This window comes from Orbicella franksi, chromosome 1 (assembly GCF_964199315.1).
Source record: "Orbicella franksi chromosome 1, jaOrbFran1.1, whole genome shotgun sequence".
NCBI lineage: Eukaryota > Metazoa > Cnidaria > Anthozoa > Scleractinia > Merulinidae > Orbicella > Orbicella franksi.
The window spans coordinates 28787506-28801861 of record NC_138145.1 but is presented as its reverse complement, the minus strand read 5'-3'; the positions used below and the strand labels follow the sequence as shown (position 1 = coordinate 28801861).

Sequence of the window (14356 nt, the reverse complement as noted above, 5' to 3'; positions counted from 1 at the left end):
AAAACATTCATATAGCGGTGATTCGCTACTGAAAAGTAAGAAACGGAAAATATGGCCTTTCGGCTATTAAAAAAATTAATGGCTTAATTGCTAGCTACGCCCCTGGCTGTTACTTTCCTCCATAGCTTGAGAAAACGATTATCGGGAAACATGCTACTACTTTTGAAATGAAAGTGGCTTTTCGTTCTATAAATCAATAAGTCGGCGATGTGAGTACTTTGTCAAACTTTTAATGAACTTATTAGCATCTTCACACCTTCAAACTTTTCGAAAAGCCACCGCATGTGTACTGGACAAATAATTTATGAAGTAAATAAGAAAAGATTTTTTGAAAGAAACCTACTTCATCATTTATATCAGCAAAAGCACCTGTCAGAATTACTGTAAATTTGTTTGCTATACTATGGCTTGGACAAATCACCAATATCGAGCAGGTGCGTCACAGTGTAAAGAATTCCCAGCAAAACGGTTGCAGAGACATAAAATTCCGAAGTAGCATAATAAAGGCGCAGGGCTGGAAGGGGGAAATATAATCAAGCAGCTAAAATCATGCAATCCCGGCCACTTCCAGCAATAATCTATTGGTCCATCCATGATATCCTTTTGCTTTTTTAGGGTGTGATTCAGTAATAATAAACAACACACTGAAAAGTCCTGGATACCCTGATAACTATCCTAATTATACAGAATGTCAATATCATGTTTCCATTCCACGCAACATGACGATGAACATGACCTTCGTTGATTTTGAGGTGGAACATCATAGCAATTGCATGTAAGTATTGACAAAACAATTTCAAATGAGTAATTTGTGTGTGTTAACAGCCACCAAAACTGAATGAACTACATTTGACGGGAAAAGTTCAGGTATCAAAGAGTCGTGCCCATTTCTATTACCATGCTAGCCCTTTTGGAGAAAATTTTCTTTTAATTTCAATCAAATTTACTGTCACAGCTCACTTTTTAACCGTTAGATGTTAAAAAGCCTAAAATTTAACTGTTTGATGTTCAGAGTAAAAAATATAAGAGGTCCTGCGCCTAAGAAACGACCGATGATTTCCGGCTAAAAAATAAAATCGGCCGATTTTTATCTCTCAAGTAGAGGTTACCGAATACTATTTAAAAATGAATTTCTTTTGTTTCAGTTTCGCTTTAAACCAAAAATATCGAGCCGCAAAGTGTTTCCGTCTGAAAGCAGCAAAATCAGGCCGAAAATAAGCCCCCGCAAAAAACTGTTTAGAAATTACTATCGCAACGCAAAATAATGAGAAAACTACACAGTGTTGAAGAAAAAGGCCTTTTAATGCAATATCATTCGATAAACATCAAAAAACTGCCGAAGCGATTAACAAATAAAGTTTCAAATATTGCATACTAAATTAGATGGAGCGTTGGAGCTGATTTTAAAATAATTATTTCTCAAAAGTTCAACGCTTTTGAAAGCAATCACAGTGATGAATGAGACATTGGAGGGATACAAATCACGTTTCTGGAAAAACATTTTTCGGCCAAAGTATATTGACCTTGTACAAAGCGTTCAAAGTTACCGTTTTTACCGTTATCCTGCTACTTCGGCGAAACACTTCTCTTTTGCCAATACGGCCGTGGATAGCGTGGTAAACGCCACTTTAAACCTTGCTAGGCATTCAAAGACCGTCCTAAGTAGAAGGAAGTAGAATTAAGAGAGTAAGGAAGATGAAAAATACACAGAAAAAGAAAATAACTCGAAATTACCATCTGCTAACGAAAGTTGAATCTGGAAAATGTCGTCGCGTGACAGCGGCCATTGACGTTATTAGAGACCTTAAGCAAACACTTGAGGCGGCTAGGTGGAGGCGGCGATGACCGCGCGGGAGTTGGGTTGAGACCGCCTCCTCTTGGCGCGAAAATTAGAATATTAAGCTTTCGTAGAAGCGGCAGCGAGCAACGGCTGTTTTGCTTTCGTTTTCAGTTGTCCAATTTGACTTTGTTCGTGGATTTTACGAGTATAATGGCAACTTTTCGAGAAGTTCGAGACCTTGTAGCTGTTGCATGCTTTGAGGACATCATAGACGAGGATGAATTTCTGTTGCTGAGGGATCTACACACGTCGAAAAATCTTTACTTTCCTTACGAAGACTGAATCAGCCTTTTCTTTACTAGTGCAACCAAGGTCACTGGCCTCTGCCTCCTCCCATTTTTCTGATATTTCTTCCATCAGAATATCCATCTCGCTATCTTCGATGTCAACTCCACTCAGTTTCGCCTGACTGTGATGTTTTCGTTTCGCCTTGAATTTGTCCAGTAGTAGTTTGAAATGTTCCTGTACGTTTTTCCGCTTCACCTGAAACTTCACGGAGGTTTCGTCATTCAGACGATCCGTGATGGCATTCCATACTTTTCCTCGATCTACAGTCCTTGGTTTGAAGATCCATGGTTCTGAAGCTCTGACTTCTTTCGCTAGGATCAAATCATGTGCTTCTGTCCACTCCATGATCGAGCTAGATGAGAGAAAACAAAAGCTTATTAAAAACAGGTCCTGTCTAACGATTCACCTTTCGGAAATATTCCAAAGTTATAGAGACAAATTGGAAGAACAAAATAGCATTTTGTACAAGCAAGTACTTGCAATCTAAAGTTTTAAAGTCTACAAGACGTGAACATCACTCGGAACAATGTGAATCCAGGAAACTCACCCATTTCTTTTGCTTTTCTCTCCTTCGCTTGCCATCTTTCTTCTTCACTCACACCTCCAATGTGAAGTGAGATTTTCGCTGTAAAGCAAACGAAATATCAAATATTTGCAAAAAAAAAAATACAAAGAGACGTGTCAAAAAACATTTTTAACTTTATAAAAGAGTTTCTGTGTATTTTAGGTGCTACAAATGGAAAAATAAAGCGACCGTCTCTCGAGGCGGCCAAACCTACCTTTCTCGCCGCCGCCACTGTTGGAAGACGCGGGCAACACTCAACCTGATTATGCTAATTAGCTCGAGAGCGGGAAATTTTACTTCCGGTTGGCGTCCACCTCGCCGCCTCCAGTGTTTGCTTAAGGTCTCTATTTGTATCAATAGCGGCGGAATCCAAACGAATGCACAAATAGGAAAACAATTTTTCCCGGCCAGAAAACGTTTAGTGGAACAATGTTATGTTATTTTTCACAAATGATGGTCACTCAAAAAGAAAAACTTCCCCAACCGCCACACCGTTTTGGTCGCAGCGTGATCTGAGTTATGGGGTCACGACTGGATCTCTAGCCGCTGACCGCCCGAAGGACATTGCAGACTCGTTTTCCCACGCTCTTGCGACCTTTACGTGCCAATGACGTCACTGGCCGCTGTTAGGCGACGACATTTTCCAGATTCAACTTTCGTTAGCAGATGGTAATTTCGAGTTATTTTCTTCTTCTGCGTATTTTTCATCTTCCTTTCTCTTTCAATTCTACATCCTTCTACTCAGGATAGTCTCTGAATGCCTAGCAAGGTTTAAAGTGGCGTTTACCACGCTATCCACGGCCGTATTGGCAAAAGAGAAGCGTTTCGCCGAAGTAGCAGGATAACGGTGAACACGGTAACTTTGAACGCTTTGTACAAGGTCAATATACTTTGGCCGAAAAATGTTTTTCCAGAAACGTGATTTGTATCCCTCCAATGTCTCATTCATCACTGTGATTGCTTTCAAAAGCGTTGAACTTTTGAGAAATAATTATTTTAAAATCAGCTCCAACGCTCCATCTAATTTAGTATGCAATATTTGAAACTTTATTTGTTAATCGCTTCGGCAGTTTTTTGATGTTTATCGAATGATATTGCATTAAAAGGCCTTTTTCTTCAACACTGTGTAGTTTTCTCATTATTTTGCGTTGCGGTAGTAATTTCTAAACAGTTTTTTGCGGGGGCTTATTTTCGGCCTGATTTTGCTGCTTTCAGACGGAAACACTTTGCGGCTCGATATTTTTGGTTTAAAGCGAAACTGAAACAAAAGAAATTCATTTTTAAATAGTATTCGGTAACCTCTACTTGAGAGATAAAAATCGGCCGATTTTATTTTTTAGCCGGAAATCATCGGTCGTTTCTTAGGTGCAGGGCCTCATAAGTGTTCATATTCATGGAAGTATCGCTATCCAGACCCTCATAATTAACAATTATTGGACAAGGTTGAGCAAAATATCGTGATTTGTCAGTGGTGAGCAGATCAATTATTTGCTGAAGGCGAAGGCTGAGGCAAATAATTGATTTGCAAGACACTGACAAATCACGATATTTTTCGATAACCGAGTTCAATAATTGTTTTATCATTCGATCACCAAGTTTGTCTTCATATTTAAATCACCCTCTGAATTTAAAGCTCAGGGAAGCGAATTGCCATTTTCACACAAGAGCGTGGTTACAATAACGCACGAGCAGAATATTATTTGTAGCAAAACACATTTAGATGATATTACGCATGAACAGACCATTATTTGTAGGCAGTTACTTGAAGGTGACGTGTCGGGCTCTCGGCCAATGCCAAGGAAGAAAAAAATGTATCGAATGATAAACAGGGATATTTTTCCTTTACCTCGAGTTCGCCAATGGAAACATCTTCGCTTTCCAATAAAAAATAATGTTTACTGCGGACATGTTTACTGCGAGATTTCGAACCAAATGGAAGTTATAGTGTGATATCCACGCGCTGTCATTGATTTTAAATAAGCACATGTCGATTAATTACTGATCTTTCACCCAAAACTAAGTATACTCATAGAAAGCAAGAGATAACCAACCGCTGACATTATTGGCCACTATTGTTTCATTTGCACGTGCAGCTATGACTATCTCAAGATAACCAATGATAAAAACTTCACCGTTGCTGTGTACTGTGGAAAGAAGACTGGGAAGACAGTTCTTTTAACTGGAGACTACTTAGAGATAACATTTCACACAGACTACATTGTAGAAAAGAGGGGATTTTGGATACATTTCAATGCTGTTCCACATGGTGAGTGCAATCGCAAAGTACCTAATTAGAAAGTTAACACAAAATATTGTTCTTACCTAACGGAATTGAAGGAATTCGCAAACATTTAAAACAGAGGAATGCAATAATGTAAACATAGATCAGATGGATACGATGGCCCAGAAGGTTCACAGTTCAGTTGTGAATTTTCACAGTTCAGTTGTGAATTTTCACAGTTCAGTTGTGATTTTTGAAACAGTTCAGTTGTGATTTTTCACAGTTCAGTTGTGATTTTTGAAACAGTTCAGTTGTGATTTTTCACAGTTCAGTTGTGATTTTTGAAACAGTTCAGTTGTGATTTTTCACAGTTCAGTTGTGATTTTTGAAACAGTTCAGTTGTGATTTTTCACAGTTCAGTTGTGATTTTGAAACAGTTCAGTTGTGATTTTTGAAACAGTTCAGTTGTGATTTTTCACAGTTCAGTTGTGATTTTTTGAAACAGTTCAGTTGTGATTTTTGAAACAGTTCAGTTGTGATTCTCCGTACAGTTCAATTCTGACCTTTTGGAACAAAACCTCCGCCCTTGGCACTTCATTCATCATATCCGGGCTTCTACGTCTAGAAAAGGCGGGAGTTTTCGAACTTAGCATAACAGCCATCTTTGAGACGTGGTTATATTTAACGGTGCTCTAGAAGAAGTTACAAAATGCCGCTACCAGTTTATTCACCATGTATGAATGTGAATGGTGTTTTAGAGGATGACCAGTTGGAATTGATATCGAGCTATTTTAAACAGGGATACAGCAACTTGGAAATGCTGGAATTTTTAAAACTTCACGGAATAACGATAAGTATATCAACGCTGAAAAGACGACTTCGAACCTTAGGCTTGTCAAGACGTCCCGCGAATATGCCTCTTGATGAGCTAAAGGGGATCATAGAGAGAGAGCTCGGTGGCAGTGGCTGCTTCGTAGGCTACCGCAGGATATGGGCCAGACTGAGAAGGAAAGGATATATGGTAAAGAGAATAACAGTCATGAAACTTTTAAGAGAGCTGGATCCAGAGGGAGTCGAGAGCAGAAAAAGGAAGAGACTTCGCCGAAGAATATACCATGCAAAAGGGCCCAACTTTGTCTGGCACATCGATGGCTATGACAAACTGAAACCTTATGGATTCTGTGTGCATGGAGCCATCGATGGATTTTCAAGGAGGCTAATTTGGCTCGAGGTTGGTCCCACAAATAACAACCCTGAAGTTATCACTAAATTTTACCTTGATGCTGTAAAACAAATCGGTGGTTTACCGAGAAAAGTGAGATCAGACGACGGAACTGAGAACAGCATGGTTGCTGCAGTACATACATTTCTGAGGTCGAGCCACAGTGACGAGGATGCAGGTCTTGGGTGTTTTCTCACTGGCAGGTCCACAGCAAATCAGAGGATTGAAGCCTATTGGTCACATCTAGCTAAGGATGGTCCTGGTTGGTGGATTAATTTTTTTAAAGATCTGCGTGACTTGGGTCTATTTATTGACTCAGATCCAGTTCATGTTGACTGCATTCGATTTTGCTTCATGTCTATTCTAAGAAATGAGCTACATCAAGTTGCGGAATTGTGGAATCAACACAGAATATCGTCAAGCAAATTTGGAAACAGCAGTGGTCCTCGGGGACGACCTGATTGCATGTTTTTTCTACCTCACCTTTACAATACAGATGACTATACAACGGATGTAGACGAAGATGACCTTCAGGAGTTCTATGATCACTCCACAATGTGCCCGCCTGACTACAGTGAGGATTTCAAGGAATTTGCTCTGACTATTATGAATGAACATGACTTTCCAGAGCCACACGATGTTAGCTCTGCTCTTGATCTCTATATGAGACTCCTCAAAGAGGTGGAAAAGTTAACATAATTTTTCTCAAAGCATATCCTTCGAACGTGTTCTTCCACAGTTTTGTAACCAAAAGCACGAGCTATTGCCATATTTCAAATTGCACCTGTATGTATGAACATTGATTTTCATTACCCCACCCTCTCACTGACAATGTAGAGTCTTTAATGGGATATCTCAGAAGGGAAGACAAGGCAACATCAAAAATTGTCTTCCATCTTACGCTGCAGGGATGGTATTTGATACACTTTTTTAAACTGAGACCTAGATGTGTTTAGTGTCGTGGTTTTCACAAAAACAAGAAGAAAACCAATACTAGTAAAATAATCTTCTAGCAGTTTGCCTGGTCTTTAAGCAGCCAACCTGTAATAAGCACTGGGGGGAAATGAGGACACAAATTCTATATAATAATAACCATTTATTTAGCAAATGACAAGTGTGTTTTTGTCTACATGTAAGCCACTCTAAATGTTAAGAACCAGAAACGCTAAATACGTACATAACTGGGTTGGTGTGTGAACTGGAATTGACAAACGCTAGAACTCAAACACTTATTATGTCAACAACTTAAAGTAAACTTTGACAATTAATTAAACAAATTGTCTGGGATCTTAACAAAATGTTGAGTGCATGCTACTTTCCCTAGCCTGAAATCTCAGCATTTTAAAATTTTTCTTGCACAGTCACCTCCTCCCAAGACCTCTTATGGTCTACCCTGAAATCAGAACTTCATACCTAAAATACAACAGACTAACACAACATTCTGCCCAGCTTGAAAACACGGCTGACACAGACCTCTGGTTCTGAGGCTGCCTTAGTTAAAACTACAACAGTACATAGTTGAGAACACACAAAAATAATGGAGATTTTAGGTCATTTCAGACACCAATTTTGTGCATTCCAATTAAATAGCCTGTTATTTACAGGGCATGATTCAACCCTTCGACAGTTAGTTTGTGACAGAAAAACATCGATCAAAAACCTAGGCCAGTAGAGTTTCTTTCATATAATATCCATTTCCCAGTTGTCCCGATTAAGAATGTTCATGAAGTCTTCCCTTAATTCCACAAAGTTAGCATATGTGGATGGAATTTCCAAAAGGGGTCCACAGGTGTGGGCAATGGGTCTTACACTCAAGCCCTCGCACTTAATGAAAGTAACTTCTATCTTCTTGTCAATCATAATATCCATAGCTGTTGTAAATCGCAAAAATTGTAGGAGTTTTGGCATCTCCAGACCTCTTACAAATCGCTGCAAAAATTTAAATGCATCTCTCTCTCCTTCACTTTGTGGATTTGAGGTGAGACAAGATAGCACCTTTTTCGTTGTAGCTTTAAGACTATCATAGAAGCCCTCAACGGCTGAAATAGTTTGGAACTGGGGATACTGCTTCAACTGCTGTACAAAAGGTTGCAAAGATGAAATCATGAGATGTGGTTTCTGAACTAGTTCCTGCTTGGAAATTTCAAGAATGACTTGGCTAAGGTTTTCAATGGTAACCACCCTTCTACACTTGAACCTTTCAAGAAAATCAGTAAATTCATCTTCATCATCTGGAAGCTGATTCTTCCTCATAATATCTACAATGAACTCTTCCTCTACTGGGGATAGGTATTTTGTAAATGAATCAACAAACATGGAATCTGGAACTTGGTTGCCAAAGAGGCAGTAGCATAAAAAAGCTTTTGACAAAAAGGTGGGAAAATAGGAGACAGACACAAACCCTTTAACTAAAATTCTCCCCACAGCCTCCCACTCCTCAACAAAGTGGTCATGTCTAACAAAGGGAACCCTTTCTCTCTCTCCTATGGTCATGGAGATGGAAAATTCACTCCAGAATAAAGTGTACACTTCACAAATTACCCCAACACCCACACCTTGTTCAAACTCTCCCTTTTCATTAATCACTTTAAAATCAATATTACAGTTCATTACATTTGGGTCTTTAAAATGTTCAATCAATTCAGTTCTTATGCATGATCTGTGAACTGTGAGAACTCTCTCTGGAAGATCTCTTGATGAAGAGGGACATGGAGAATCCTGCTCTACAGAGCCTTCATCACGACTACAATTCTCTTCATTTGTAAGCCTTGGGTAACTGGTTTCATCAGCCACATTGCTATGCGATCCTTCTGCCTCGATTTCAGCCACACCATTTGAAAGAAGTGCTACCCGCCTAGATCTTATTTCATCCATAGTTAGTAAAACTGGGTTTTCTGGTGTTTCTGGGGTTTCTGTAGTACATGAATTCCCCCCATCAGCGATCCTAGAAAACTCATATTCTCTGTTCTGCTCACATCGAATGCATTCTTCACCTTCCAAATACGTACAGCTACATACTGAACAAACAACGCGCTTACCAGCACCTGATGCTACCTGCGAAGTATTCAGGTTGACTGACCGTTCAAAATTTTCCTCCTCTGCTTCAAGTTGTGGAAAGAATGTGTCTTGGTGCTGTGATCTTAGATAGAGGTAAGTTGTCGACGGATAGAGACCATTTTCCTTTAAATAACTTTCAATAGTTCCTTCACCAGGAAATCGAATAATGGCCGTTTGGGTTGTGTCGCAGATATCTAGGAGCATGTCGTCAACAGAGCCAGCGAAAGCACTTTTCCCGTCAGGGAAAAACAAAGTAGTGGCTTTTTGCTTAAGTTCTTCAACTGTGGGAGGTTCCGACGCAGTATAAGCAACGAACCGGTTTCCGCCACCGTTCTTCTGACGAACTGGAACAAAAACTTCTGACTTCTTGTCGTAATGAATCCAGCGAACTTGGATTCGATGTTCTTTATCGGTCTTTCTTTTCTTCCCTCTTGACTGACCTCTGATGCGGTCGAGCAATCCAGACAGTCGGCTTACTGTTCGTTGGTTTGGTTCACTGGTCGCTGCTTTAGAACTCGTAGAGGCAGATTCACCCTGACGTCTTATTTCCTCTCGGACAGTCTGCCTTATTATAGCATCCATCGTTTAAAAACGCCAAGCACTGCAAAACACAAACTAGAGGACAACTTTGCCGCCTTCCAAAATGGCGGGAGAAAAACACTCGCCTGTCTCAGTTCCCGTATGTTAAGTTCCAGTCTTTTTCGTCCAACCGAAAAATCACAACTGAACTGTGAAAAATCACAACTGAACTGTTTCAAAATCACAACTGAACTGTTTCAAAAATCACAACTGAACTGTTTCAAAATCACAACTGAACTGTGAAAAATCACAACTGAACTGTTTCAAAAATCACAACTGAACTGTGAAAAATCACAACTGAACTGTTTCAAAAATCACAACTGAACTGTGAAAAATCACAACTGAACTGTTTCAAAAATCACAACTGAACTGTGAAAAATCACAACTGAACTGTGAAAATTCACAACTGAACTGTGAGCCTTCTGGGCCATCGTAGATGGATACATGAGACAAGCAATTTATCAGACCCAGTCACCCTGTCGACTCAAAGCTGTAAAATTAACACTCGGAAGTACAAGCAACCTCACCCCGCCTCCCCCCCCCCCCCAAAGGGGTACAGGGAGGGGGGTGGATTGCGATCCCCATAGGTTTTATTGTAATAAGACATAGCAAATTTTAAACAATTATTGGATGAAGTTTTGTGATATCCAGAATAATCACAATCGAAGTAAGGATTATCAGCCAAAGCCGAAGGCTGAGACTGATAACCCTTACCGAGACCTTGATCATTCTGGATATCACAAAAACCCAATCTAATAATTGTTTTATTATACATTGCAGGAAAAAAAATGGGAGTCATGTTTTTGCTTCTTCACTGACGGGGAGCACCACAAAGCGCGCGAACTCGACATGATTACCCTTAGAAATCATGCACTGCGGTCATACATGACATAACTACCCGTGACCTTGAGTGTCCTTGACATGATTATTGTATAATCTGCAGCTTGATGACGTCATAGGCGCTGATTTCGAAAATTCACTGTACGCTTTTGGCCAATCAGAAAAGAGACAGTAGGTTCAATGTATAATAAATGCATTTATCAACAAGCATCAAGCGCAACGAAGCCTCTTTCTAGTGTAAGAGAAACAAGTAAGAGCAGGTTTCTACACGATCGTTATGATCACGGCCATTGCTACAGAAAAAGTTGAGCGATCGTTACCACTACCAGCTTCCATGTGATCGCTACGACTGCAACGATCGCTGAAGGTTTTTTGCAGGGACGATAGCGATGGTACGGAAACCAGCCTTAAGTAACAACGAACTAAGCTTTATTTGCATCATTCAACAGATCTTGATCTAAAAAGCAACCTCTGCGTCTTGAAAACGAGCTGAAAACTAGAAGGAAAGATATATAAGATCTGTAGGCACCAAAAGTAATTGTAAACACATAAAAGGCACACTGACCACATCGATCCACATCGGCTCTTTGAATTGCAGCAATACATTTGTTTAAAACTCAAAATTCATGAAAATGCCTTTTCTTATATATGTGTAGGGTGTGGTCCAGAGATAGATAACACAGTGAAAAGTCCTGGATATCCTAACAGCTACCCTCCTAATACAGATTGCTTTTCTAGGATTCCTATTCCACAAGGCATGGAGATGGTTATGTCCTTTAACGATTTTGAACTGGAGTACAGTGAATCTTGCAAGTAATTGTTGGCTTACTACAATCACATATTTGCTACATAAAATTGTCTTCCTCTTAAGGAGGCTGGCAGGCATTTTCCAGCACTTTTCCAACAGCTAAACTTTGAAGGATGAATACTACGACTGTTTATCAAGCGATGTTACAATAATGGTATCATACAAATGAAAATACCCAATCAAATGCGGTCATCCTTTTTATATAGCAGGCTACCATAGCAACAATACAACCTGTTAAAAACACCCTTAATTTTAGCTTTAAGCGCATATAACTCAAAAACGAGCTCGGAGACCTCACATTTTTTTTATCGAATTGTGATAAGCATGGCAAGATGCAAACATTCACAAAGTTTTAAAAAGTATGTGGAGATTCGCTTCGCACTCGGGCCATAAATCGAGGGGGAAAAAAATAAGGGATCCCAGGGCTCGAAATTAACTTTTTCATTCGGGAGCCAGCTGGCGACTAACGGAAAAATTTTGGTCGCCAGATCGTAAATTTTGGTCGCCAACTTACACGTATTTTATATATAACTTACACAAGAACACGATTTCATACGTTACTTTGCATGCAAGAAAAATCACGATTGAAGAGCGAAAACAATTAGAAACAACACGAGTAACAATTAGTTTTAAAGCTACAGTTGTTCTCAGGTGATATGTCTCTGGTCCGAAGGTGATGGTTGTCTCCTTAGTCATTTTAAATGAAGCGAAGCATAATACGTTTTAAGTCCGTGGTTTGCATTGTGAGACAAACACGGGTCCTTACGTATTTTCCCGTTGCTACTTCTTCGAAATGCCGTTCTTTATTTTGTCTTAAGTTTGGATTCACCTTTTGGCTGAATTTTCATTCCCCGCACGTAAAAACACACGTAATTCCTTCAACCGATTGGTATCTGTCGCCATTTTCGTGGCAAACGAAAAGCACAGGGTGTGGAAGTGCGCCTGCGATCCCAGTTTCGGAAGAAGCCGCTGAAACAATATGGCGCGCCGTGAACGAGTATCGACGTGTCGAAATGCATTCAATTTTTTCGATTATCTTGTAATATTCAGACATTGTTTTACTGGGGACGGTGGGTGATTTCCTAATATAAAGATTTAAAAACAAAAGTTGTGTCGTGGTTTTCTTTAGTTATCGGACAAAACGCGAGTCGCCAGCTGGCGACCAGTTCTGAAAATTTAGTCGCCAGTGCTCAATTTTTGGTCGCATTGGCGACCAGTGAGTCGCAATTTCGAGCCCTGGATCCGTAACTTACAGTACGGACCGAGAAGACGAGTAAGATATTTATTATATCTCTACCGTGTGTCTGACGGGTTCGGGAACGATTTCCATTGACGTCGAACGGCTTCAAATTTCTGACGCACGTAGAAAGCAAAATGAGTCAATTTGAAATCGTTGTTAAGCCGTTAGCACGTTTTAATACACAATTTAAAGTAAAAGAAAGTTTTCAACTTTTACTTGCTATAAAAGTTAATAACACTTAGTGATAAATTACGAAACATTTTGAAAACAACAAGAGCTTTAAATTTTAGCGGGCCGTACAGCAGAATACGGCCCGCTAAATTGACCAATCACAGCGTGCGTAGTAACTGAGAGCTATGATAACACATGCTTGTCTTCATCTTTTGTAGGCGAGATTATTTAAATATAATCTATGAGCACGACCAGAAATCTAAGGTGTATTGTGGTAACAAGACTGGGTGGCGGGTTGAAGTAACTGGAAATTACATAATGATAAAATTCCACTCAGATCACAGTCATCAGAAAAGAGGATTTCTGATTTACTTCATTGCTATTCCACCCAGTGAGTATTATCCTTCATTGGCACAAAAGAGAGATATGGTTCTTCTCTACACCAGAATGTATTATCTTATTGTATTACGTCAATTCTGTTGCTCAGTCCTGTTCAATCAAAACTCACTTGGGCATGGATTGCTCCATTCCTATGCTATTCCCCCTCGCTCCCCCCCCCCCTCCCACCCCCTCCCCCGCCGCCCTTTTATAGATAAAACAATCAAATAGATGTCTCGCATAACTGTTCTCGGTATATTTTGTCGCTTGTAGCCGTGAAAGGCGACTTTCACAAATTTGAGACCACTGATCTTCTATGGTTTCCTTTTATTTATAGCTAAACAATCAACACAATCAAGTGATAAATCGACAGACGTTGCCGAATCAACACAGAGAAATGCAAAACCGGAAGAGAACAATGTGATTTCCAGCCAGACGATAACTTACATCTCATTTGGCGTCACCATTTTATTACTAGTTTTGTGTTTCGTTCTATGCTTCTGGTGGTCACATCACAAACGAAAAATCAGGTCATTCATTCTTGTTACCTGTGCTTCCTATTTAGATTGATCTGTGACTTGATTTATAGATTGAGATTATTCCGTAAAGAATCTTCCCATAACTGTATTGAAAAGAAAACTTTTTTAAGGAGTTTGCCTTTACAGTCGATCGAGTAGACTGAGTTGGACACAATGCTTTCGTTGATGCTGGTGTTTCAAGTGTCAGTTCAAGTTGTTTTAGAGCTAAAGATTTTTTCATTAAATACACGGAATATTTGCAAACTCTACTTAAGGCCTCACCACTTGATCAAAGGACATTGCCACAGGACTCCACTCTGCCCTCCGTCATTGTCAGCAAATGCTTCACCAAGCTCACCGGTTTCGCAGCCCCTGCCATGAAAAGAAATAACTTCATCATTCAAAAGGAAACTGGACCAAAACACTAATAACTCAATAATCTCAACTGGCATTAAAGGTTACTCAAACGCTAAAGTGTGTTATGATTCCTGCACCGTTCATTGTGGCGCAATTCATGAAACTCAGTTTCGCTCATAGCTTCAAAAGGCGTACGTGTTACGATGTTTTAACATAACCTCTAGTGAATTATTGTACCAAGCCTCAGAAAAACGAAACAAAGCATTCCGTTC

At 39.7% G+C, this 14356-nt stretch overlaps 2 protein-coding genes and 1 long non-coding RNA gene across 5 annotated transcripts in view; 1 reads left to right on the top strand and 2 right to left on the bottom strand.

The window, feature by feature from the left end:
- Window positions 1–14356, bottom strand: part of LOC145501583 (uncharacterized) — a 54307-nt gene that overhangs the window by 31438 nt on the left and 8513 nt on the right. The window contains exon 2 of one of the 2 annotated variants that reach the window (XR_014051248.1): window positions 14010–14099. This is a non-coding gene — a long non-coding RNA (uncharacterized LOC145501583). Of the gene's footprint in view, window positions 1–13806; window positions 14100–14356 lie in introns of those variants that run through there. The other variant, XR_014051247.1, reaches the window with a different exon arrangement.
- Window positions 1915–14356, bottom strand: part of LOC145501529 (uncharacterized) — an 82996-nt gene continuing 70554 nt past the window's right edge. Inside the window, exons 1-3 of one of the 2 annotated variants that reach the window (XM_081480994.1) lie at window positions 2908–4070; window positions 2676–2753; window positions 1915–2480 (exon numbers count right to left, since the gene is read on the bottom strand). In XM_081480994.1, coding sequence (XP_081337120.1) covers window positions 2081–2480; window positions 2676–2710 — 435 coding nt within the window. In that variant the 5' untranslated portion in view covers window positions 2711–2753; window positions 2908–4070 and the 3' untranslated portion in view covers window positions 1915–2080. Of the gene's footprint in view, window positions 2481–2675; window positions 4071–14356 lie in introns of those variants that run through there. The other variant, XM_081480991.1, reaches the window with a different exon arrangement.
- LOC145501396 (uncharacterized) lies at window positions 5597–6837 on the top strand. The gene has a single exon (XM_081480883.1). The coding sequence runs from the start codon at window positions 5624–5626 to the stop codon at window positions 6833–6835; it is 1212 nt and encodes a 403-aa protein (XP_081337009.1). The 5' UTR covers window positions 5597–5623; the 3' UTR covers window positions 6836–6837.